Source organism: Grammomys surdaster, unplaced genomic scaffold, assembly GCF_004785775.1.
Source record: "Grammomys surdaster isolate TR1022 unplaced genomic scaffold, NIH_TR_1.0 125946, whole genome shotgun sequence".
NCBI classification, from domain to species: Eukaryota; Metazoa; Chordata; class Mammalia; order Rodentia; family Muridae; genus Grammomys; species Grammomys surdaster.
The window spans coordinates 3,427,011-3,450,541 of record NW_021620768.1 but is presented as its reverse complement, the minus strand read 5'-3'; the positions used below and the strand labels follow the sequence as shown (position 1 = coordinate 3,450,541).

Below are 23,531 nucleotides of genomic sequence, written 5' to 3'. Positions count from 1 at the left end.
CCCTCCCCTCCCCTCCCCTCCCCTCCCCTCCCCTCCCTTCTCCTCCCCTCTTTGAGACAGGGTTCTCACTGGATAACCTTGGCTGGCCTCAAACTCACAGAGACTACATCTGCCTCCTGAGTCCGAGATTAAAGACTATGCCTTCTGAGCCCCGTTACAGCATGTGCTTCCACAGGAGACTCAGAATATTTACTTCAGCCCGGGAGTAAAGAAAGATATAACATTCCTAGATTCCCTAGAGACAACGTTTAGTTCAATGTAGATGAGGAAAAGCCAAAAGAACAGGGTATAGAGAGAGAGCAAGGGGAAGGGGAGATCCTGTTATGTTTAATGATGGGAGTTACTGGGAGCTGTGGGAACCGCTCCCGGTTGGAGTGCTTACATAACTTTTGAGGTGAGTGCTGTCCCACTGAGCAATGTCTACAGCTCCCTCAGATTAACTTTGTATTTCATAGCTTTGTAATTTTGAGTCAGGGTCTTATGTAGTTTATGCTTATTTTGGATTCGCTATGGAGGCTGAAACACGGCCATGACTCTTGATCCTCCTGTTTTGACCTCCTGGCTTCTGGGACAATCTGTGATTTTATCATATCTTGTTTATGAGGTACGGAGGATCAAACCTACATTTTTACACATGGTAAATGATCAGGCTCCCAAATGACCTCTCTTCTTTTCCTCTCCTTTTCTACCAGCCCCCTCTTGATTTCTTGGACTGGGGATAGAATGCAGGATCTCACATATGCTCTACGTATGTTCGATCACTGGACAACACTGTCAGTCCTACCTCTGTGTTTTTCTATACATACACACAAATATCAAAGATGAAAGACAACATGATAAAATTTAGAATGAAACAATTGCTCCTAAGGAAGCAACGTGAACAATTTAGTAACGCCCTGTGGCATTTGCAAGCTGTATACGGTACCATGCAGTCGGGTCTGCCCACTGCCATCATCTCTGGCTACCATCTCCACTGACTTAGAATCTTCAAAATGCGCTAGCGTCTCATTGGAAGATTTCCATTCTAGCATCAATGAGCTGAAATTATCAAACTTCCTCCCATGCTGATCAAATACTGCCAGTTCTAGGACTGAGTCCCTCAAGCTGGACACAGGAATCTGCATGAAAATAAAAGGTCATAAAAATTAGGGGTCATCAGGTCAGCCCAGTGGGTAAAGGCCCTTGCCACAAAATCCTGGATTCTATCATTGGAACTCACAAAAAGGTGAAAAGAGAGAACCAACTTCACAAAGTCGTCCTCTGACTGCCACACACAAACCATGGTAACCATGTCCACACACACACTACATGGATGCATACAGTAATTTACTTCTAAAACATTGAGGAGCCTTAGGGCTGACAAGCTATCTTTGAAGAGAGGTCTTATGTCTCCTCTCCTCTTTCCATTTTGGTATTTTTAACTGTGCCTGGTCAGCAATTGATAGCATGTGGTGTTATGTGTTTTTTCTTTCTCTTTTCTTTCTTCCACATTTTCAGGGGGCTGGGGCAGGTTTTGTTTGTTTGTTTTTGTTTTTCGAGACAGGGTTTCTCTGTATAGCCCTGGCTGTCCTGGAACTCACTCTGTAGACCAGGCTGGCCTCAAACTCAGAAATCCTCTTGCCTCTGCCTCTCAAGTGCTGGGATTAAAGGTGTGTGTCACCACTGCCCGGCAGGGCAGGTTTTTTATTTATTGCATTTTGTTTCCGAATGATGTAGCTATCATGGCACTTTAACTCCACAAAAAATATTTCCTAAGAGAGAACATTTTTCTATGTAAACAAAAAACCCCAATATTTTACTTAAGAAAAAATATTTTTTCTAGTTTTATTTTTTGCCTTTGTGTGTGTGTGTCCATGTGCATGCCCATGCACATGTGCGCAGGTATTCACTGAAGGTTTGTTGTTTTGGATAGGTTTGGCCCCCATAGACTCTGTGTTTGAATGCTTGGCCCATAGGGAGTGGAACTATTAGGAGGTATGGCCTTGTAGGAGAAAGTGTGTCAGTGTGGAGGCGGGCTTTTAGTTCTCACACAGTCAAGCTCTGCCTGATGAGGCAGATAGTCTCCTCCTGTTGCCTGTGGATCAAAATGTAGAACTCTCAGCTCTTTTTCCAGCACCATGTCTGCCTGCATACTTCCATGTTTCCCACCATGATGATAATGGAGTAAACCTCTGAAACTGTAAGCCAGCCCCAATTAAGCATTTTCCTTTATAAGAGTTGCCTTGGGGGCTGGTAAGATGGCACTGACTGCTCTTCTGGAGGTCATGAGTTCAAATCCCAGCAACCACATGGTAGCTCACAACCATCCGATGTTTTCTTATGGGTGTCTGAAGACAGCTACAGTGTACTTATATATAATAAATAAATAAAAACCTTTGGGCTGGAGCAAGGAATGAGAGCAGAGCAAGAGGGAGAAGGGAAAGGGGAGAAAAAAGTTGCCTTGGTCATAATCTCTTCGAAACGATAGAAACCCTAACTAGAATAGGAGTGGTCATTGGCTCTTCTGGAGCTGGAGTTACAAGTGGTTGTAAGCTGCCTGATATGGGTTCAGGTCAAGACAGGGTTTCTCTGTGTAGCCCTGGCTGTACTGGAACTCACTCTGTAGACCAGGCTGGCCTCGAACTCAGAAATCTGCCTGCCTCTGCCTCCCAAGTGCTGGGACTAAAGGCGTGCGCCACCACTGCCTGGCAAGCAGCAGCAAGAATTCTTAACCACTTATCCACCTCTCCAACACCTCATGCTTAAGAATGTTGACATATGTTCTGGAGAGTTTGGGCAGTGGATTTTAAGAGTGCTTGTGCTGCAAGCAAAGGACCTAAGGTTCAAATCCCCCAAACCCTCATAAATTCTGGTACAGTATATATATGTCTGCAATCCTAGCACCCTTTCAGGGAGACAGGAGATAGAAAAAAGCAAATCCCTGAAGCTACAAGGTAGCTATTTAGCAGATGTAGTGGTGAAGAAGAGAAGACCCTGATTCAAACATGATGGAAGACAAAGGCTGACCCCTATGGTTGCTCTCTGACCTCCACTGTATGTCACAGCCCAAGTATGCCAACATGCACACACACAGAAAGATGAAAAGGAAGAGCATCAACAATATTAATGGAGTGTCATTAAATACAGAGTCAACACTTCAGTTCTGAAAATATTCCTCCAAATGTCTTTTACATCTTTTAGGGTTTTTATTGATTTATTTTTTTTAAAAAATTTCATCTTTATTCATGTATATTCATGGATACCTAAGTGTGTGTGTGTATGTGAGCCATGTATCTGCAGGTGCCCAGAGAGGCTAGAAGAGGGATCCCCTGGAGCTGGAGTTACAGGAGTGAGTCTCCTGACATGGGTGCTAAGAATTGAACACAGGTCTTCTGGAAGAGCAGCAAGTGTTCTTAGTTGCTGAGCCACCTTTCTTGTCTTGATGTTTTTAAAATTATCTATCTATCTATCTATCTATCTATCTATCTATCTATCTATCTATCTATCTATCTATCTTTTGGTTTTTCAAGACAGGGATTCTCTGTGTAACCCTTGTGCTTTTTTTTTTTTTTTTTTTTTTTTTGGTTTTTCGAGACAGGGTTTCTCTTTGTAGTTCTGGCTGTCCTGGAACTCACTCTGTAGACCAGGCTGGCCTCGAACTCAGAAATCCGCCTGTCTCTGCCTCCCAAGTGCTGGGATTAAAGGCGTGCGCCACCACCGCCCGGCATAACCCTGTGCTTTGCTTTTCAAACTCAAAGACCCACCTGTCTCTGTCTCCCCAGTGCTTCGATTAAAGGTGTACACCACCACTGACCCAGTTGTTTGTTTTGGTTTTTTGAGAAAGGGTTTATAGTGGTTTAAATAGGTTTTGGCCACATTCATGTGTTTAAATGCCTGGCCCACAGGGAGTGACACTATTAAAAGGTATGGCCTTGTTGAAATAGGTGTGGCCTTGTTAGAGGAAGTCTGTCACTGTGGGGTGGACTTTGAGGGGGGTCTATGCTTAAGATTCACCCAGTGTAGAAGAGATCCTCTTGCTGACTGCCTGAGGAAGCCAGTCTCCTGTTGCTGTCTTTGGATCAAGATATAGAACTCTTGGCTCTTCCAGCACCAAGTCTGCCTGGATGCTGCCATGTTTCCCACTGTGATGACAATGGACTAAAACTTTGAAACTGTAAGTCAGACTCAATTAAATGTTTTCCTTTATAAAACTTGCTTTGGTCATGGTGTCTCTTCACAGCAACCCTAACTAAGACAGAGTTTGTCTATATAATATCCCTGGCTGTCCTGGAACTTGCTTTGTAGAACAGGTTGGCCTTGAATTCACAGAGATCCACTTGCCTCTGACTTGTGAGTCTGGGATTAAAGGTGTACAACACTATGCCCAATCTTATGCAGCCTTGGCTGATTTTCCTACCTCCACCTCCAAAACTCAGGGCGTGAACCACTATTCCCAGCTTTATATCTGTCTTAAGTTTGATCACAAGGTTATCTAAGATGCATATTTTATTTTGTTGCTTTATCTCTTTAGATTCCCTTATTCTACGTTCCTGGAAGCAAGGGGTGTAACTCAGTTAACAGAATGTTTGTTGAGAATGCACAAGACATGACTTTGATGCCTAGAACAGCATAATAAAAAATGAAGACAAGAGGATCAAGAAGTTCAATGTTATCATGTTTTGTGGGTACCAGGTACACAGATGGTGCACAGAAATACAGGCAGGCAACACCTTACAAAGAAAAAAATTCTGTCTCCATGGAGGCCAGAAGAGGATATTGGATTGCCTAGAACTGAGTTACAGATGGTTATGAGACACCATGCAGGAAATGATCAAACCTAGGTCCTTTGGAAAAGCAATCAATGCTCTTAACTGCTGAGCAGTTTTTCTTCCTCCTTTTCCTCCTCCTCCTTTCTTTCTTTTTCTTTTCTTTTTTTTTTCTTTTTGGTTTTTCGAGACAGGGTTTCTCTGTGTAGCCCTGGAACTCACTCTGTAGACCAGGCTGGCCTTGAACTCAGAAGTCCGCCTGCCTCTGCCTCCCAAGTGCTGGGATTAAAGGCGTGCACCACCACTGTCCGGTCTCCTCCTCTTTTCTTTGGGGGTGTGTGGCAGGGTTTTGAGATATGGTTTTTCTATGTAGCCCTGGTTGTCCTGGGACTTGCTCTGTAGACCAAGCTGGCCTTAAACTCAGAGAGTTGCCTCCCTCTGCCTCCCTAGTGCTGGGATTCAAGTCATGTACCACCACCACCTGGCTTATAAAACTTATGTCTTCCCCCCCTCCTTTTTTTTTTTAAAAAAAATAGACAGGGTTTCTCTGTGTAGCTTTGACTGTCTTGGAACTCATTCTGTAGATCAGGCTGGTCTTGAACTCACAGAGATCTGCCTGACTCTGCCTCTGCCTCTCCAGTGCTAGGATTAAAGGGAAGCACCAGCACTACCCCAATTCTCTTCCTTCTTGGGCTGTCTAGAACAACAAGATTCTTAGTGTAATGGCCAGCTGGTCTACCCTCATGCTTCTAAAAATTTTGAAACAAGTCACAGACTGTAGCTAATTGCCATGGCTTATAAATGTACAGTCCTAAGTAAGAAAGTTTTAGATTTCCCTTCTCCCACTTCTCTCCATCTCTCTCTCCCTTTTCCTCATCTTCTCTCTCTGCTGCAGGAGATTTGATCACATTGTGAAACCTGAGATTGTGTTATTTACTAAAACAAACAAACAAACAAACAGACAAACCTGCTTCTAGTTATGTGGCTCAGCCTTTAGCATACACTTTAATCTCATACAATGAAGATAAAGTTAGTTTGAAGAAGGAAGCACCCATGTTTGAAAGTGATGTCTAATTTAGTGCCAGACAAAGTGATGAATCAGAGAAAGATTTGTCAGAATGAGTCAGAGATAGGATCCGCCCAACTCACAAGAAGAGACAGGAAGGCGAGGCAGCTTAAGGGAGAGCAGAGAGAGAAAAGAAGAGGCAGTTTTACTGGAACAGTGGTACAGACACAGGTTCCAGAGAGAGAATAAGCTAGACACAGGAAAAAATCAGAAATAGCCAGAGAACGAGAAGGAGCCAGAAGATTAGAACACATTGCCAGAGTCAGTATGTGGCCAAAGAGGGCAAAAAGTTAGGGGGCAAGAGAGAAGACAGATTGAATCAGTCAGCTGGAGAGGAGTTTAAGTCAGAGCAGTTGAGTTGAATCAGCTAACCAGATCTCAGAAAGACTGGGTGAGCTTATTCAGTAGTAAGTCTCAGAGACTGAAAACATTCTAGGTCTAGATTAGATTATATGGAGGCTAGAAGTTTCCAGGACTAGGCCTAGGTTAGCAGGCTGAGGTAGTAAGCCTTCCATGATAACAATTACTACAGGAGAATAAAAAATACTTTTCCCTCTCTCTGTCTGTCTCTGTCTGTCTCTGTCTCTGTCTGTCTCTCTCTCTCTCGTGTGTTTGTGTGTGTGTGTGTGTGTGTAAGCATGCATACAGTGGCATGCATGTGAGGGAGGTCAGAGGACAGCTTTTGGGAGTTTGTTCTTTCCATCTACCATGTAAATACTGTTGACCAAATTCAGATTGTCAGACTTGGAGGCAAGAGCTAGGCCTCTTGCCAGCCCTTTGGTTTTTTGTTTGTTTGTTTGTTTGTTTGGTTTTGTTTTTTTGACATACTCTTATTTAGCCAGGCTGGCCTTGAACTCCCAGGTGTCCTGCCCTCTCCATTTTCAGCTAAGGCTGTTTGAAACAGTTTATACAAGGCTTTTGCAATTGCAAACCTCAGTGAAACATTTCTGCTTGGGTCAGGAGGAAGCATCCCTCCAGTGGGGGGCTGCAATGACTGTGCTAAGAAGCAAGGCTTTGAATGATCCAAAGCACAGTGGTGGGTCTGGGGCTGGAAGCAAAGCTATGATTGGGATTGGTCTGAACACCCTTTCCTATGCCATCTATGAAGTCCGTGAGTTTGAGGCCAGCCTGGTCTATAGAGCTAGTTCCAGGATAGCTAGAGATACTCCGAGACTCTGACTCAAAACAAAACCTATAAACTGGGACCCAGAAATCTTGCATAAGCTGATGATTTGGCCAAGCAAGTTTATTAAGAAGCACAGCATCGGAGCTGGAGAGATGGCTCAGCAGTTAAGGGCACTGGCTGTTCTCCCAAAGGTTCAATTCCCAGGACCCACAGGGCAGTTCACAGCTGTCCATAATTCCAATTCCAGGGACTCTGGCATCCTCATACGGACATGCATACAAGTGAAACACCAATGCACATAAAATAAAAATAAATAAATCTTAAAAAAAAAATAAGCTCAGCATCATATAATCTTTGCTGGGCCGGGAGAATAGCCAAGGTCAGCAGGGAGCTGAGTCAGACAGTGTTGGCAAAGAGTACACAGCTGCCTTGGAACTGATAACCACAGTTGAGGGGGGAAGAGTCCGAAGTGTCCAGTGCCTAGACATTGTAGCCTTGACACTTTGGAGGCACTGGCTCCAGCTCTAGACTGGCCTTGCCAAGTCTGCTCATGGACAGGGACACAGAACTAAAGTTCCCTTTGTCCTTTTATCAGGGCCTCTGAGGAAGCCTTGGGTTGGTCTGTTACTTGGTTCCCAGTTGGTAGAACTGTTTGGGAAAGATTAGGAGATGTGGCCTTGTTGGAGAAGGTGTCACTGGGAGCTGAGGTGGGCTTTGAAGTTTCTAAAGACTGGCGCCACCTCCAGTGTTCCCACTGTGTCTCCTGCTTGCAGCTCAAGATATAGGCTCTCCGTCCTTCCTGCTGCTAGGCCTTTTTATGCCACCAGAATCTTTTCTAATTTACTTGGTGATTTGTTCTTTGACCATTTGTTGTTGTCTGAAAGCTCTCTCATGCCAGGCGGTGGTGGTGCAAGCTGCAGGCCTTTAATCCCAGCACTTGGGAGGCAGAGACAGGCAGATTTCTGAGTTTGAGGCCAGCCTGGTCTACAGAGTGAGTTCCAGGTCATCCAGGGCTACACAGAGAAACCCTGTCTCGAAAAACCAAAAAACAGCCGGGTGGTGGTGGTGCACGCCTTTAATCCCAGCACTTGGGAGGCAGAGGCAGGCAGATTTCTGAGTTTGAGGCCAGCCTGGTCTACAGAGTGAGTTCCAGGTCATCCAGGGCTACACAGAGAAACCCTGTCTCGAAAAACCAAAAAACAGCCGGGTGGTGGTGGTGCACGCCTTTAATCCCAGCACTTGGGAGGCAGAGGCAGGCAGATTTCTGAGTTCGAGGCCAGCCTGGTCTACAGAGTGAGTTCCAGGACAGCCAGGGCTATACAGAGAAACCCTGTCTCGAAAAACCAAAAAAAAAAAAAAAAAGAAAAACCAAGAAACAAAAAAAAGAAAGCTCTCTCACAGATCTGCCCAAAGGTGTCTCTCTTCTAAGATGCTGGATCTGTTAAGTTGGCTATATCACTATTGGCCATTACAGATCACACTCACCAATCTCTGGCTGAGGATTCATTTATATTGCCTGGATAGAAACCATGGGTAGCCGGGCGGTGGTGGCGCACGCCTTTAATCCCAGCACTTGGGAGGCAGAGGCAGGCGGATTTCTGAGTTCAAGAGTTCGAGGCTAGCCTGGTCTACAGAGTGAGTTCCAGGACAGCCAGGGCTACACAGAGAAACCCTGTCTCAAAAAAACAAACAAAAAAAAAAAAACAAGAAAAAAAGAAACCATGGGTAGGCAAGAAGCTCTGTCAGATGCTGGTCTCTAGAGCCTTTACTCCCCTCTGTGTCTGACAGATACATGTGGAAGCTGTGGTAAGGGGCACCTTCAGTGTTTCAGTTGCTGTGTTGCTGTTGAGTGTAAGGACACTTAGTCCCTGGGCTGGCTAGCTTTATGTCAACTGGACACAAGCTAGAGTCATTTGGGAAGAGGAACTCTAACTGGAGAAAATTCTTGCACTAAAACATATAGGATATAGTAACAGGGTCTTCCTCATCTACAAAGAGAGTATGAAAGGCAGGGGGAGAGGAGGCAGTAGTACACATCTGTAATCCCAACACTTAAGAGGCTGAGGTAGGAAGAGTGCAAGTTTATGGCCAGTCTGGTTTGCCTAGAGAGGGATTACCTCTGTGTCACCACGCCTGGCTTTAGTTACCACCAGTCTTCATGGTACATTTGCAGGAGAAGTAATTTTCTGACTTAAGCTATAATGCTAACAGTAGATCTGATGGGGAGATGTTAGAAAAACAACTTAGAGGCTATTCTGAGAGAGGGTCAACTCTGAAGCTACAATTCTCTACAAACACAACAGCGCCTCTCACTTTGATGGACAGAAGCTGTATTTCAGATCTCTTATCCTGAAACCATCTGAGACTGTTGGAAAGTCCTGCTGCAAAGGTGGAAGTCTGACATTACAGGATAGCCCTGAGCTCAGTGTAAAATGGCAGACTCCCTTGGTTAGCAAGGCTTCCTTTTCTTCATGTGGGGGATCCCAGACTCCACACCCTATACCTGTGGACTGTCACGTAGCCTTGGTTAGACTACAGGTTTGCTTCCTTTCTCTCAGTAAGAAAGATAAGAACCAGTTCAGCTAGCACCTGAAATTCCTGGACTGCTTCCCCATGTCGATGTGGTATCTCAGTACCTTATCCATCTGCCTATGACCTTGTCTACCCTGACATAAATGTTTACTATACTAGAGAACTGTGGCTGCAGACAGTTGACCCTCTCTCAGAATAACCTGTAAGTTGTTTTACTAGTATCTCCCCTATCGTATCTACTGTTTGCATTATAGCTAAATCAGAAAAATTACTTCTGTAAATGTACCATGAAGACTGGTGGTAAACAGCAAAACAGAAAAGTTATATAGTTCCCCAAAACTATATAACTCTTGATTCACCCAAAGTAAAGTTGATTTGTCTCCCCAAAGCTGGTCCCAGTGTATTGTTATTGTTTTTCATACCCACAGGGATTCTGAATCACCCTACTGACCCCCTCCCCGCGTACACACACCCTGTTTCCCCTGCTTCATTTGCTCTTGTGGGTGGAAACCAGCAGAGATCCCCGATCCCCTGTCCTATGAAACAATAGTGTCATGTGTATTAGGAGCACAGTCTGCACTTACCAGTTGCTTGTTGTACTGTGGCAGAGGACATGGCTGGGTGCCAGCTGGCACTTTGTACATTGGTGTCACCAACATACTGGCAGGATGGGCACAGATGAAGCGCACCTGCACCTTTTCCACAGAGGGACTAGGGTTTAGGACTCCTGGGTGATTCCCAATCCGTAAAGTGAGAACCTTTAAGGAAACATCAGCGAGTTATTTGTGTGTAGACCCTTGATGTCGGTCATATTGAACTAAATGTGTCAGGATTATTCAAATTCCAGAGGAGCCCTTTTGGATATGATAATCAAACAAATCCTTTAAAGGATTTCCCACTGCACACTAAATAATCTAATTTTTAAAAAAATGGTAGAAAGTAATCAAGAACGATATTGTTGGCCTTTATACAGATAGAAATCTAGTGGGACTGCCTGCACACAGCCACACACTACACAATCATGTACACAGACACATAGACACACACACACTCATACACACACAAAGAGGCCTAGGAATACAGCTCAATGGTAGACTAGCTTTCTCAAGGCACTAAAGTCAATCCTCAGGAAAAGAATAAACACAAAGAGCAACAGCCAGGAGTCCTGGCACACCTGTACTTCAGCACTACAATGTGGAGGCAGGAGGATCAGGACATCAAGCTTATTTTCAGCTGCATAGCTAGTCTGAAGCCAGCATGAATTACATGACCCTGTCACAAAATAAAATCAAAGCATACTATGGAAATTTTAAGACAAATGGAACTTAAAATATCTAACTTTGGCTGGCAGTGACACTCCTGTAATTCCAGCATTCAAGAGGCAGAGGCAGGGGGATCACTGCAAGTTCAAGGTCAGCCTGTTCTCCATAGTTAGTTCCATGCTAGCTGTCTATATAAAGTGAAACTTTGTTTCCAAAACAAGCTGGGCATAGTGGCACACACCTTTAACCCCACGGCTTTAGAGGGAGAAGCAGGTAGACCTCTGTGAGTTTGAGGTCAGCCTAGTCTACATAGCAAGTTCTAGGATATCCAGGGCTACATAGAGAGACCCTGTCTCAAAAACAAACAAACCCACAAAACCAACAAGCAAACAACAACAAAAAGCAAAAGAGCCATCAGCTCAGCAAGATGGCTCAGCCAGTGGAGGCACTTGCTGCCAAGCCTGAATACCTGAGTTCAATTCCCAGGACCCACCTGTAAAGGGAGAGACCTGATTCGTGCAAGTTACCCCATGGCCTCCTTGTACACTCTGAGGTACATGTACCATGGTTTGCATGTGTCCCCCACAAATGAATTTTAAAAGAAATATATAAATTTAACCAAATTTCTTTAGTCTTTTTCTTCAACAAATCTTGTTCTATTGGTGTCTTACTTTAGTTTATTTTTCTGTTTAGAGTTTACTTTATATTTATTTATTTCATGTATATTGAGTATTCAGCCTGCATCCGAGCACTTGGGAAGATTAGAAGAGGGTTACTGGTTCTCTCTGGGTTTCACCGAACACTCCATGCACGTGTTACTCCCAAAGGATTACACATGTGCACATAAAGTACATGAAACTACAAAGCTCATACAAACAACCGGCAGCAGGGCTGGCAGGATGGTTCAGTGGGTAAGGGAACTCGATGGCAAGCCTGACGACCCACATGGTAGAAGGAGAAAACTCCCGCAAGTTGTCCTCTGACCTTCAGACTCACATGTGTGCACACACACAAGTAAATAGATGAGCAAGTAAATAAATAAATAAGCCAATTAATTAATGTGGTCGAAAGCATTATCCACTTCATCCTAGTTTCTGAACAGACGAGACTAGTGGCTTCTATGTGGTTACATACAGAACAGTTATTTCCTTGTTGTAAACAACACGAAGGGGGGTTATTAAGAGAGAGAGAGAGAGAGAGAGAGAGGGCAGAAAGGTAGAGGAGTAGAGGTCGGCCATGACCACGTGGAGAGAGGGGGAAGGGAAGGGGGGAAAGGAGAGGGAAGCCTGCAGGCATGGGGCCAAGGGGGCAAGAGAGGAGCAAGAGAGCGAGGAGGGGGCAGGCAGCCCCTTTTATAGTGGGCAGGCCTACCTGGCTGTTGCCAGGTAACTGTGGGGAGGAGGTAACTGCGGAGGTGGAGTTTAGACAGAATACTAACAACAGAGACCAGAAGATGGATGATCTCTTGGAGCTACAGTTACAGGCAATTATGAACCACCTCAACTCAAGAACTGTGGTAGCTTGTATAGTCAAAATTCCAGTATGAATGGGGAATGGGAGCCCCAAGGTCCCAGACCTCTATAGCAGGAGTTTTTAGCAGGTAGTTACTGAGGGAGAGAGAGTATCTCTTCTTCAGAGGATGTGGCTGCTAGTAGGTTGCTTATACCCTAGTGAGTAGCCACACACCCAGGTGAATATGAGCACCACTAGTTGGACCCACTGAGTAATTAACAATACTTCACCCAGAGGCCATCAGAGGGCAGGAGGCAGCTTCCTCCACCTCTCCCTGCTCTATTCCTTTGAGGAAGAGTCTTGCTTTGAATCTGGAGCCCTGCGGCTTGAAGGAAAGGGCATGTTTATTTTTTCCAGTAAGCCAGAAGTTCCAGCAATCATGCCAACCCAGCCCACTCAGTGTTGGGGTTACAGGTGTGTGTGGGACCACAACAGTCTTATTACATGGGTGCTGGGATCCTAACACTGGTGTTCACAATTTCAGAGATATTGCTCTTAGCCCCAGAGCCATCTCTAATCTTGAAGCTTATTTTTATTAGAAAAACCTTAGCAGAAATGAGTGAATAGAAACATTTCTGTTAGTAAGGGCGCAGAGAGGAGACTCTGCACAATGGCTGGCAGGAATGTGAAATAGTTCTGATGCTGCAGAGAGGTGTGGCAGTTCCTTCAAAACATCATCGACAGGATTACTGCAGGAGCCAGCAATTCTACTTCTGCTTCTCCTGCTCCTCCCCAGACAGGGTTTCTCTGTGAGTCCCTGACTGTTCTGAAACTCTATAGTCTAGGCTGGTCTCAAACTCAGAGATCTGCCTGCTTTTGCCTCTGAGTGCTGGGATTCAAAGTGTGTCATTACCGCCTGGCTGCAATTCCACTTCTTTTTTTTGGGGGGAGGGGATTTCCAGACAGGGTTTCTCTGTATAGCCCGGGCTGTCCTGGAACTCACTCTGTAGACCAGGCTGGCCTCGAACTCAGAAATCTGCCTGCCTCTGCCTCCCAAGTGCTGGGATTAGAGGTGTGCGCCACCACTGCCCAGTGCAATTCCACTTCTTGATAACTGTGGCATTGAGGGGAAGGGTCTTAAGCTATATTCTGTTAAACTTTCCTCCTTTCCCTCCCTCCCTCCCTCCCTCTCTCCCTCCCTCCCTCCCTCCCTCCCTCCCTCCCTCCCTCCCTTCCTTCCTTCCTTTCTTGAAACAAAGTTGCCTTATTCTAAATTTGAGGCTGGCCTCAAATTCATGGCAATCCTCCTGACTCAGCCTCCCAGGTCCTAAGATACTCAGAGGAGCCAGCACACCTGGTTTGAGATGTTTTTATAACCACATTAACAGCAACTCTTCTTCTGTTTTTGTTTTGTTTTATTGTTTTTCGAGACAGGGTTTCTCTGTGTAGCCCTGGCTGTCCTGGAACTCACTCTGTAGACCAGGCTGGCCTCGAACTCAGAAATCTGCCTGCCTCTGCCTCCCAAGTGCTGGGACTAAAGGCGTGCGCCACCACTGTCCGGCCACAGCTCTTCTTTATAACAGCCAAAACACGGGAGCAGCCGGACTGTTGATCGGTGAATGATCGCATGGATACACACACATGCATGCACTGAAATATTATGAAGCCTTAAAAAGGAAGAAAGCCAAGCAGGATGAAACATGCTTCTCATTCTAGCACATTCCTTCTAGGATGAGAAGAAATTCAAGGTGAGTCTTGGTTATAAAGCAGGTTATAAGCCAGCCTGACCTATCTGAGCTCCTGTCTAAATAAATAAATAAACAATTTTTTAAGGTTGGAAATTCTAACATGGTACTACCGAGATTTGACAGCATTGTGCTAAAATACATCAACCATAAAATAAAAAATAGCATATGATTTTACATAAATGAGGTGCTTAGACTCCAAGTCACAGAGACAGACAGAAGGACGGTGGGTGCTAAGGTCTAAAATAAAACAGCTGTGGGGAGATGGTTTCAGTTCTGTAAGATGAGAGGATGTGGACCCGCTCCCCTGGACCAAAGCATTGCTTCTGGGTACAGTCCCTGTGGCAACGACAAAACACCCTGATTAACACGTTAAGGGAGAAAGGGCTTGTTTGGCTCACAGTCCATTATCACAGGGATTTAGGTCAGCAGAAACTTACAGCAATCTCATTACATCCAAATGATGAGGATGCATCATGAGCAAAGCACAGAGCCCGTGTGTGCGTGCTAGTGATCTGCTTGCTCGCCCGTGTGTGCGTGCTAGTGATCTGCTTGCTCACTTGTCCCTTTTCACTGAGTCTAAGCCCCTGTCTCAACTCTATGAAAAAAAAAGTATATCTCTGGGCGGTGGTGTCACACACCTTTAATCCCAGTACACAGGAGGCAGAGGCAGACAGATCTCTGAGTTCTAGGCCAGCCTGGTCTACAGAGCTAGTTCTAGGACAACCACAGTGCTATACAGAGAAACCCTGTCTCACAAACAAACAAAATCCCTCACTGGCATGTCTGCAGCACCCTAATGTCAACGGTTCCTCATTGAGACTTCCCTCCTAGGGAATTCTATGTTGACTCAAGTCTCTAAACGAAACTAACCATCACAGGGGCTGGAGACACGGCTGAGCAGTTAGAAGTGCAGACTGGTTTTGTAGAGAACATGACTTCAGTTCCCAAACCACATGTCAGGTGGCTCACAATCACCTGCAATTCCAGCTTCAGGGGATCTGAAACCACCAGCTTCCACTAGGGACCTGCACCCACATCCACACATCCACACCTCTGTACCTTTCTTCTTAGAGGAATGTTCACAAGCCAATATGAACTCAATGACAGATACCACACTTGGGGCTGAGGAGACAGCTCAATGGACATAGCATTTACTGTGTAAATGTGGGGGACTGGAGTAAAGAAACAACCTAAAAGCCAAAAAGGTTTGGTAGCCTTCTGTAAACCCAAGACCAGAGGCAGGGTCTCAGGAGCAAGCTGGCTACCCAGACCAGCTGGAATTGGCAAGCTCCACCTTCATCGAGAGACCTTGCTCGTAAATAAGATAGGTAGTGATTGAGGAATTGACCCCCATGTCAATTTTGGGCTGAACAGGCACTTTCACATGTGTGCCCACACATGTGTGAAAACACTCTTACATGTGTGTGTCACACATGGGGCACATGTAAAGAACAAAACCAATTCAGAAAGCTTGAGAAACTCACAAGAAAGTTGTGAGAGTGGTGTGATGGATCACACCTTCAGTCCTAGTTGGTGTGGTGGATCACACCTTCAGTCCTGGTAGTAGGGAGGCAGAGGCAGGTGGATCCCTGTAAATCTAGACCAGCCTAGTCTATACAACAAGTTCTGGAACAGCCAGAGGTAAATCGAGAAACTCTGTCTCAAACAAAACAAAACAAACAAACAAAAATCCAAACAAAACAAAAAAGAAACAAAATCAAACCAAATTAATAAGTAAACTCTAAAAGTTAAAAACAAAAATACTGAAGACAGGAGCTAGACAGACAGCTCAGTGATTAAGAGCACAGTGCATATACACACATGAAGGCAAACACACATACACATAACTAAAAACATCTTTAAAAAGAGTATAATACTACAAGCTGCAACAGTAAACTAATGATAGAAAAAGGCTGTTTTCTTACTTGTTCCCCTAGCTCTAGGCACAGGATGCGGTAGACATACTGGTTCTGCTTCCTTTTTGCTGGCAGCCGGACTTCTGTTACCCTAATGGCCTCTGCCTTCTCCATAGTCAGCTCCAAAAAAAATCGGGATGGCTCCAAGATCCACGGATGAGGGCCCCCTTCAAATACCATTTCTTTCACAGACTGCCATGTCACCAAAGCCACTTCCACAGGGTTTAGAGCCTGAAACAAATTAGTCCATATATAGTTAGGATGTATTTTGTTTATCTGTTTAGACAGTAGGTCTCCCACACTATTTAAACATCTGATCCTCCTGCCTCTACTTCCCTTGTGCCTGGATTACCAATGTGTCCTGCTATGTTTTTAAAATATAGTATCTTTTGAAATGAAAATTCAATACTTCCCCCTCCTTCTTCTCCCTCCAAACCCTCCTATGTATTCCCCTTGCTCTCTTTCAAATTTGCGACCTCTTCTTTCCTGGTTGTTGTTATACAAAGCGTTTTTTAATTATAATTTTTTTAGACAGAGTCTCTTCTTTATTATAGTTATTGTTTTTGAGACTATAATCTTTTGGGCTCATTTTTATTATTTATTTATTTTGAGAACAGGTTCTTATTATGTAGAAAACAACTTAGTTGCCCTAGACCTTGCTATGTAGACCAGGCTGACCTCAAACTCATAGATACTCATCTGCCTCAGCTTTCTTCATGCTGGGATTAAATGCTTGTGCTCTCATGCCTGGCTGAGATTGTAATACAGTCACATCATTTTTCCCTTCCCTTTCTTCCCTCCAAAACCTCTCACAAACACTCTCTCTTGTTCTCTCTCAAATTCATGGCTTCTTCTTCTTTGTTGTTGTTGGTGGTGGTGGTATGTGTGTACAAATATATATTCCTTTTTTTTGTCCTTTGTTTTTTTTTGTTTTTTGTTTGTTTGTTTATTATTATTTATTTATTATATGTAAGTACACTATAGCTGTCTCCAGACACCCATATGAGGGCATCAGATCCCATTACAGGTGGTTGTGAACCACCATGTGGTTGCTGGGATTTGAACTCAGGACCTCCAGAAGAGAAGTCAGTGCTCTTAACCGCTGAGCCATCTCACCAGCCCCCCAAATGTATATTCCTAAATACATAAGTATAACCCATTTAGTCTGTATAATGTTACTTGTATGTATATTTTCAGGACTAAACATCTGGTATTGGATAACTGTGCTGGATAGTTTTATGTCAACTTGACATAAACGTACGTCATTTGAGAGGATGGAACCTCAACTAAGAAAATGACTCCAGCCACTCAGTAGTAGCACACACCTTTAACCCTGGCACTTTGGAGGCAGAGGCAGATGGATCTCTGTGAGTTAAAGCCCAGCCTGGTCTACAGGACAGCCAGGAGAACCCAGAGAAACCCTATTCAAACAAACAAACAAAACCAAAAGAATGAAAGAAAGGAAGAAAGAAAGAAAGAAAGAAAGAAAGAAAGAAAGAAAGAAAGAAAGGAAGAAAGCAAGGAAGAAAGAAAGGAAAAGAAAGAAAAAAAGAGGAAAATTCCTTCATAAAGTTGAGCTGTAGGCAGGCCTGTAGGGCATTTTCTTTATTAGTGATTGGTGTGAGAGAACCTAGCCCATTGTGGGTAGGATCATCCCTGGGTTCTATTAGAAAGCAGGCTGAGGGGCAGGAAAGATGGCTCAGCGGCTAAGAGCACTGACTGCTCTTCCAGAGGTCCTGAGTTCAATTCTCAGCAACCACATGGTGGTTCACAACCATCTGTAATGAGATCCAATGCCCTCTTCTGGTTTATCTGAAAACAGCTACAGTGTACTCACATACATAAAATAAATAAATAAATCTTTAAAAAATATTAAAATAAAATAAAAAGAAAGCAGGCTGAGCAAGCCAGTAAGCAGCATTCCATGGCTCTGTACCAGCTCCTGCCTCCAGGTTCCTGCTCTGTTTGAGTTCCTGCCTGACTTCCTTTGATGATGAACAGTGATACAGAAGTGTAAGCCAAATAAACCCTTTCCTCCCCAGCTTGCTTTTTGGTCATGGTGTTTTGTCATAATAGTAGTAGCCCTAAGACAAAAACCAACTGGTATGCACTTCCCTGGAGAAGAAGAGTCTCCAGCTCTAAACACTCCTTAGTTCCCTGTTGTTCTTTGTTTAGTGTTAGGGCTTCAGGAGCCTTCCGCCTTCCACCTTAGCATATATACTGGTGCCCTCGCTCAAGGTCCCGTTTAGGTAGCTGTGTTGGGAGACTTCATGGGTGTGGCCATACTGGTTTTATATGCAGCTGGGATTGAACTCTGGGCTTTGTGAGTGTTCTGCAATAATCGACCAGCTCTGCTAGTTCCCAGCTTTCTTTCCCAGAAATTTAAATTAATTGTTTACTTTGCTTCTCTCATTAGTGCCAACCTTTTCTTTATTCTAAGAGGCAATGGGTCAGAATTTGCCAGTTTTAATAGCAAAAATGAGGAGATATGATTTTAATGTTTTAAATCTCTTATTTTTTTAAACATTTTTTTGTTTTGTTTTTTGTTTTGTTTTTTTGTTTTTTGTTTTTTTCAAGACAGGGTTTCTCTGTGTAGTCCTGGCTGTCCTGGAACTCACTCTGTAGACCAGGCTGGCCTCGAACTCAGAAATCCACCTCCCTCTGCCTCCCAAGTGCTGGGATTAAAGATGTGCACCACCACTGCCCGGCTTTTAAACATTTTTTTAAATTATTTATTTTATTTAAATGAGTACACTGTAACTGCCTTCAGACACACCAGAAGAGGGCATTGGATCCCATTACAGATGGTTGTGAGCCACCATGTGGTTGCTGGGAATTGAACTCAGGACCTCTGGAAGAGCAGTCAATGCTCTTAACCGCTGAGCCGTCTCTCCAACCCTGAATCTCTTATTTTTATGTGCACCACTGCCTTGCCTGCATCCATGTCTGTGTACTACATGGATGTCCATCCTCTGGTGCCTGTGGAAGACACAGAAGAGGGCACCAGATCCCCTGGGACTAGAGTTACAGACAGTTCTAAGGCACCATTTGGGTGCTGGGAATTGAACCCAGGTCCTACGCAAGAGTGCTCTCAGCTGCTGAGTCATCTCTCGAGCCCCTCGATTTTTATTTTTGATGGAATTAAGCAAAGTGGATAATCTGTCCCTGCTTTTATTTTAAACTACTTGTCATAATATTTATAGACCAACCCTTATGGTCCCAAATAATGGCTAATGTTCTAAAAATATATAAATTCATGGTGTAAATATGGCTGACTCTGCCAGGCAGTGGTGGCGCACACCTTTAATCCCAGCACTTGGGAGGCAGAGGCAGGCAGACTTCTGAGTTTGAGGCCAGCCTGGTCTACAGAGTGAGTTCCAGGACAGCCAGAACTACACAGAGAAACCCTGTCTCGAAAAACCAAAAACCAAAAAAAAAAAAAAAAAAAAGAAAGAAATATGGCTGACTCCTCTTCTATAGGACAGTAAGTTGCTGAGTAATAGCTTTCTTCAACAGGGACTATGCTAGTAGTCTGATTGGTACTTACAGATGCATATATACAATGTATGCATATGCAGAAATTCAGATATTACCATAAAGGGTCTTATGTACGTAATTTCCCACATCATATACGTCAGTATTAAAGAAGAAAGGTAAGTTTCTAAAATTTGCTAATGCAAGACAAAGACATTGCTCACATCAGATGGGGGTGTGCTTCAGTTGGGGAGGGGGTTATTGGCATATTGTTTGGTTGGTGGGAGCTTGCCTAGCACGCATGAGGCCCTGTGTTCCATCCCCAAAGAGCACAGGCTGAGAGTGTCTGAGTAAGCACTCCTCTAAGTACTCTGATCCTTCCATCCTTGTGAGGTAGAGACCAGAGGATCAGAATTCAAGGCCATCCTTGGACACAAGTCTAATTGAATGCTAGCCTGGGTTACACGAGACTGTCTCAAAAACAAACAAGCAAACCCCCAAAGCTATTTCTTTCTGAATTTATTCAGGATACATTCTCAGAGGGATAAACTCCCACTACTGAGGCTTCAGAAATGAGAGCTGAGATTAGACAACACTGAGTGAGTAACAAGGTCACAGATTCTGACTGCCAGTTCTGAGGAGATGGAGGAGATGGCAAGCATTCAGGGTTCCCCAGGCCTTCCATGGGACAGCTCACCTTTAGAGGTTCGTAAGCAGCAAATGTGGCGCTGCTCCACACGTGTTCTTCATGTCCAGTCACACTGACAGTCACCAGAGTATGGCCTGGAGACGTGGCTGCTATGTGGACACTAGAGCAGTGCATCTCTGCAGGTTTCTGAAGACCTTTCAACCAAAAGACATGAGTTCAAGCCGGCAGAGTGACACAGGCTTACACTCTCTTGGGAGGTGGCTGCAGAAGAATTGAGAGTTCACAGCCAGACTCAGCTACGATACAACTTTAAGGCAAGCCTGGGCAACAGGAAACCCTGTCCCAATAACAAACACATACCCACCATAACTTCAGTAGAATAATAAGTAGTCTAGGTTTTTGTTTTCTTAAGAAGTTAGGAGCCAGGCATGGTGATGCACACCTTTATTCCCAGCACTCAGAAGACAGAGACAGGCTGATCTCTGAGTTCAAAACCAGCCTGGTCTACAAAGTGAGCTCCAGGACAGCCAGGAGAAAACAACAAGAACAACAACAAAACAAAACAAAACAAAACAAAACAAACAAACAACCCAAAACAAAACAAAAAGATAAAAAAGAAGAAATTAAGATACAGAAATAGAACAATTTTAACACATTAAAAGTATAACTTGGGGCTGGAGAAATGGCTCAGTGGTTAAAAGCAATGACTCTTCTTCCAGAGGACTCAGGTTCGGTTCCCAGTACCTGCATATGCACTTGCAACCTTCCTAACCACAACTCCAGAGGATCCAAGAAGATCCATCGCTCCACCAACATGGGCGTCTGGACAATGCAGGATTTGATATCAAGATTAGTGATGCCAACTCAAAGATAGCTGAGACTGTCAAGAACTATAAAGCCTGCCAGCTAACTACTGCAGTGACTAACGAGAAGAACCCCAGTAATATGTTCAGAGGCACAAAACCCAGAATCTACTGAGAGACAGACTTCATAGAGGTAAAACCAGAAAAATTTGATATAAGTATTTACTGATATTTATAGATACCTTTTCAGGTTGGACTGAGGCTTTCCCCACCAAACATAAAACTACATCCATGGTAGCAAAGAAGTCCTTAGAGGACATACTGTCAAGGTATGGGCTTTCTCAGGATAGGGTCAGACAACGGACCATCTTTTGTGGCCCAGGTAAGTCAGAGATTAGCCAATATTCTGGAGATTGATTAAAAACTTTATTGTGCTTATAGACGCCAGAGTTCAGGACAGGTAGAAAAAATAAACAAAATCCTAAAAGAGACCTTAACTAAATTGACCAAAGAGACTGGCAATGACTGAGTAACTCTCCCCTTTGTTCTCTACCAGCTATAAAACTCCCCTTTCCAGATGGGACTCACCCCTTTTGAAATCATGTTCAGGATACCACCCCACATTGTTCTTAACAAACAAGGAGAGGTCATCACTGAGTTCAAAGATCACCAACTGCTGGACTATCTCAAAGGTGTCCAATGGGCTCACGAATATGTTTGGCCTAAACTTCATGCTCTCTATAAAACAAGACTCCCTCTGAAACCCGTGGCCCAGAAACTGGGTCCTAATAAAGAGACACTGCCAGGGGTCATTACAGACTGGTTGAAAAGGTCCCTATGTCATCATCATGACCACACCTACTGCCTTAAAGGTTGACAGTGTGGATCCACCACATACGCTTGAATCACAGATATATTTGTAGTTGAGGATGCCCCAGACCAACAGAGACAAGAGAAATAGAAGGCTATCAAGCACCCTTCCAGCCCTCTCAAGCTCAAGTTACAAATCCTGATGAGCCTCCTTGCTGTCTGTACTACAACTCCCCCCCACCCCCCAGCCCCTTAATCTTACCAGGGCCATCAGCAATACGGTCACAGGAAAGACTATCAATTCTACTTCCCAGGTTACAACCCCAGCTACCTGGCTCCTGGGTCTCCATTTCTACCTCTATGATCTGGTGGGTAAAGAATGGGACCCCTCTCTCTAGAACAATGTCGGAAGAGTACCTGCCAGTTTACAGCTGCAATACAGATTTGGTGCGACAGGAGACTAAACACCAAGCTTTTTACTTTTGCCCAGGACATTGCCAGAGCTGTGACCAAGGAAACAAATGTGGAGGCCCTAAGGCTTTCTTCTGTGCATCCTGGAGATGCAAATTCACTGGATGGATACACTAGAAGTCTCCCTCTCCCCTAATAAGGACCCCATCACCATGACTAGGCTCAGTACCCGGGGCTGTGGGGAGAAATCCTCTTATTATTAGATTCACAGATGATGGCAGGAAGGCTGAATAGACTAACAGTAAGACTTGGGGAGTGGGCTGGAGAGATGGCTCAGTGGTTAAGAACACTGACCTCTTTTCCAGAGGTCCTGAGTTCAATTCCCAGCAACCACATGGTAACTCACAGACATCTGTAATGGGATCTAATGCCCTCTTCTGGTGTGTCTGAAGGCATCTACTGTGTACTCATACACATAAAATAAATAAATCTTATTAAAAAAAAGACTTAGGGACTGAAACTTTATCTTACTGGTAAAGATCCTAGAGTCCTATTCACCATGTTCAGACACCCCCAATTGTTCTTGGTTCCAAAGTCCTGCTGGCTAACCTTCCACCTACATCACCTCTGTGGGCCACATTCATCTTTTCCTAAGAAGGTCCCGACCCAAGCCACCAGGACAATGCAGAGACTGAGTAATGACAGCCCTGACGCACTCTGGAATACGATGGTCCAGTCTTCTCAGGTCGCCATTGCCTCCAGACCTGAGTTAACCGAATCACGCTGGCTGTGCTATGAGGTAAGACCACCCTATGTTAAAGCATAGCTATGATTGGAGACTTCACTGAAACCGAGAACCCCAATGCATACAGATGGCAATGAGATAAGGCTAGGCTGACAGTACAGGCCATAGAAGGCCTGGCCACCTGTATAGGGGCAGTCCCTGGGGCCTACAGCCATCTTTGTAACCAGACCTACAAGATAAATCCAGGTAACGATAAATACCTATTACCACCCACCAAGGCCTGGTGGGCATGCAGGTACTACAGGGCTTACCCCATGCATCCCCCATGCACAGGGCTATACGACATCAGAACAAAGAAGTCTGAATACTTGTCTAGTTGTTACCCAGGATCATCTATCGCACAGACAACCGAGTTCTAGATTTCCTGGATGGAACCTCGGGTTTAGATCCCACAAGAGCCAAGCAAGAACCAATTTAGGCTGAAACTCTGGTGGTTCTCATAGCATTGGGTGTGGCTGGTACAGGAATGGGGTAGCTTCTTTGGTGTTGCAAAACAAGCAGTAGGACAGTCTAAGAGAGGCCACAGATACTAATATCCAAAATTCTCTGGGCTCCCTGGCAGAGGTAGTACTCTAAAATAAGAGGGGGCTGGATCTGTTTATGCAGCTCTTAAACAGAATGCCGTTTGTATGTTGACCACTCTAGAGTGGTCAAAGAGTCAACGGCCAAAGTTAGAGAGGGCCTGGCCAAAAAAAAGGGGGGGAAGGGAGGGAGGGAGGAAGGGAGGGAGGA

The 23,531-nt window shown here is 44.5% G+C and overlaps 1 protein-coding gene across 1 annotated transcript in view; it reads right to left on the bottom strand.

Moving 5' to 3' along the window:
- The window catches only part of Nup210l (nucleoporin 210 like), a 115,929-nt gene that overhangs the window by 45,145 nt on the left and 47,253 nt on the right, over positions 1-23,531 (bottom strand). The window contains exons 14-17 of the mRNA XM_028753084.1: positions 20,019-20,164; positions 15,857-16,078; positions 10,054-10,227; positions 926-1,118 (exon numbers count right to left, since the gene is read on the bottom strand). Coding sequence (XP_028608917.1) covers positions 926-1,118; positions 10,054-10,227; positions 15,857-16,078; positions 20,019-20,164 — 735 coding nt within the window. The remainder of the gene's footprint in view (positions 1-925; positions 1,119-10,053; positions 10,228-15,856; positions 16,079-20,018; positions 20,165-23,531) is intronic.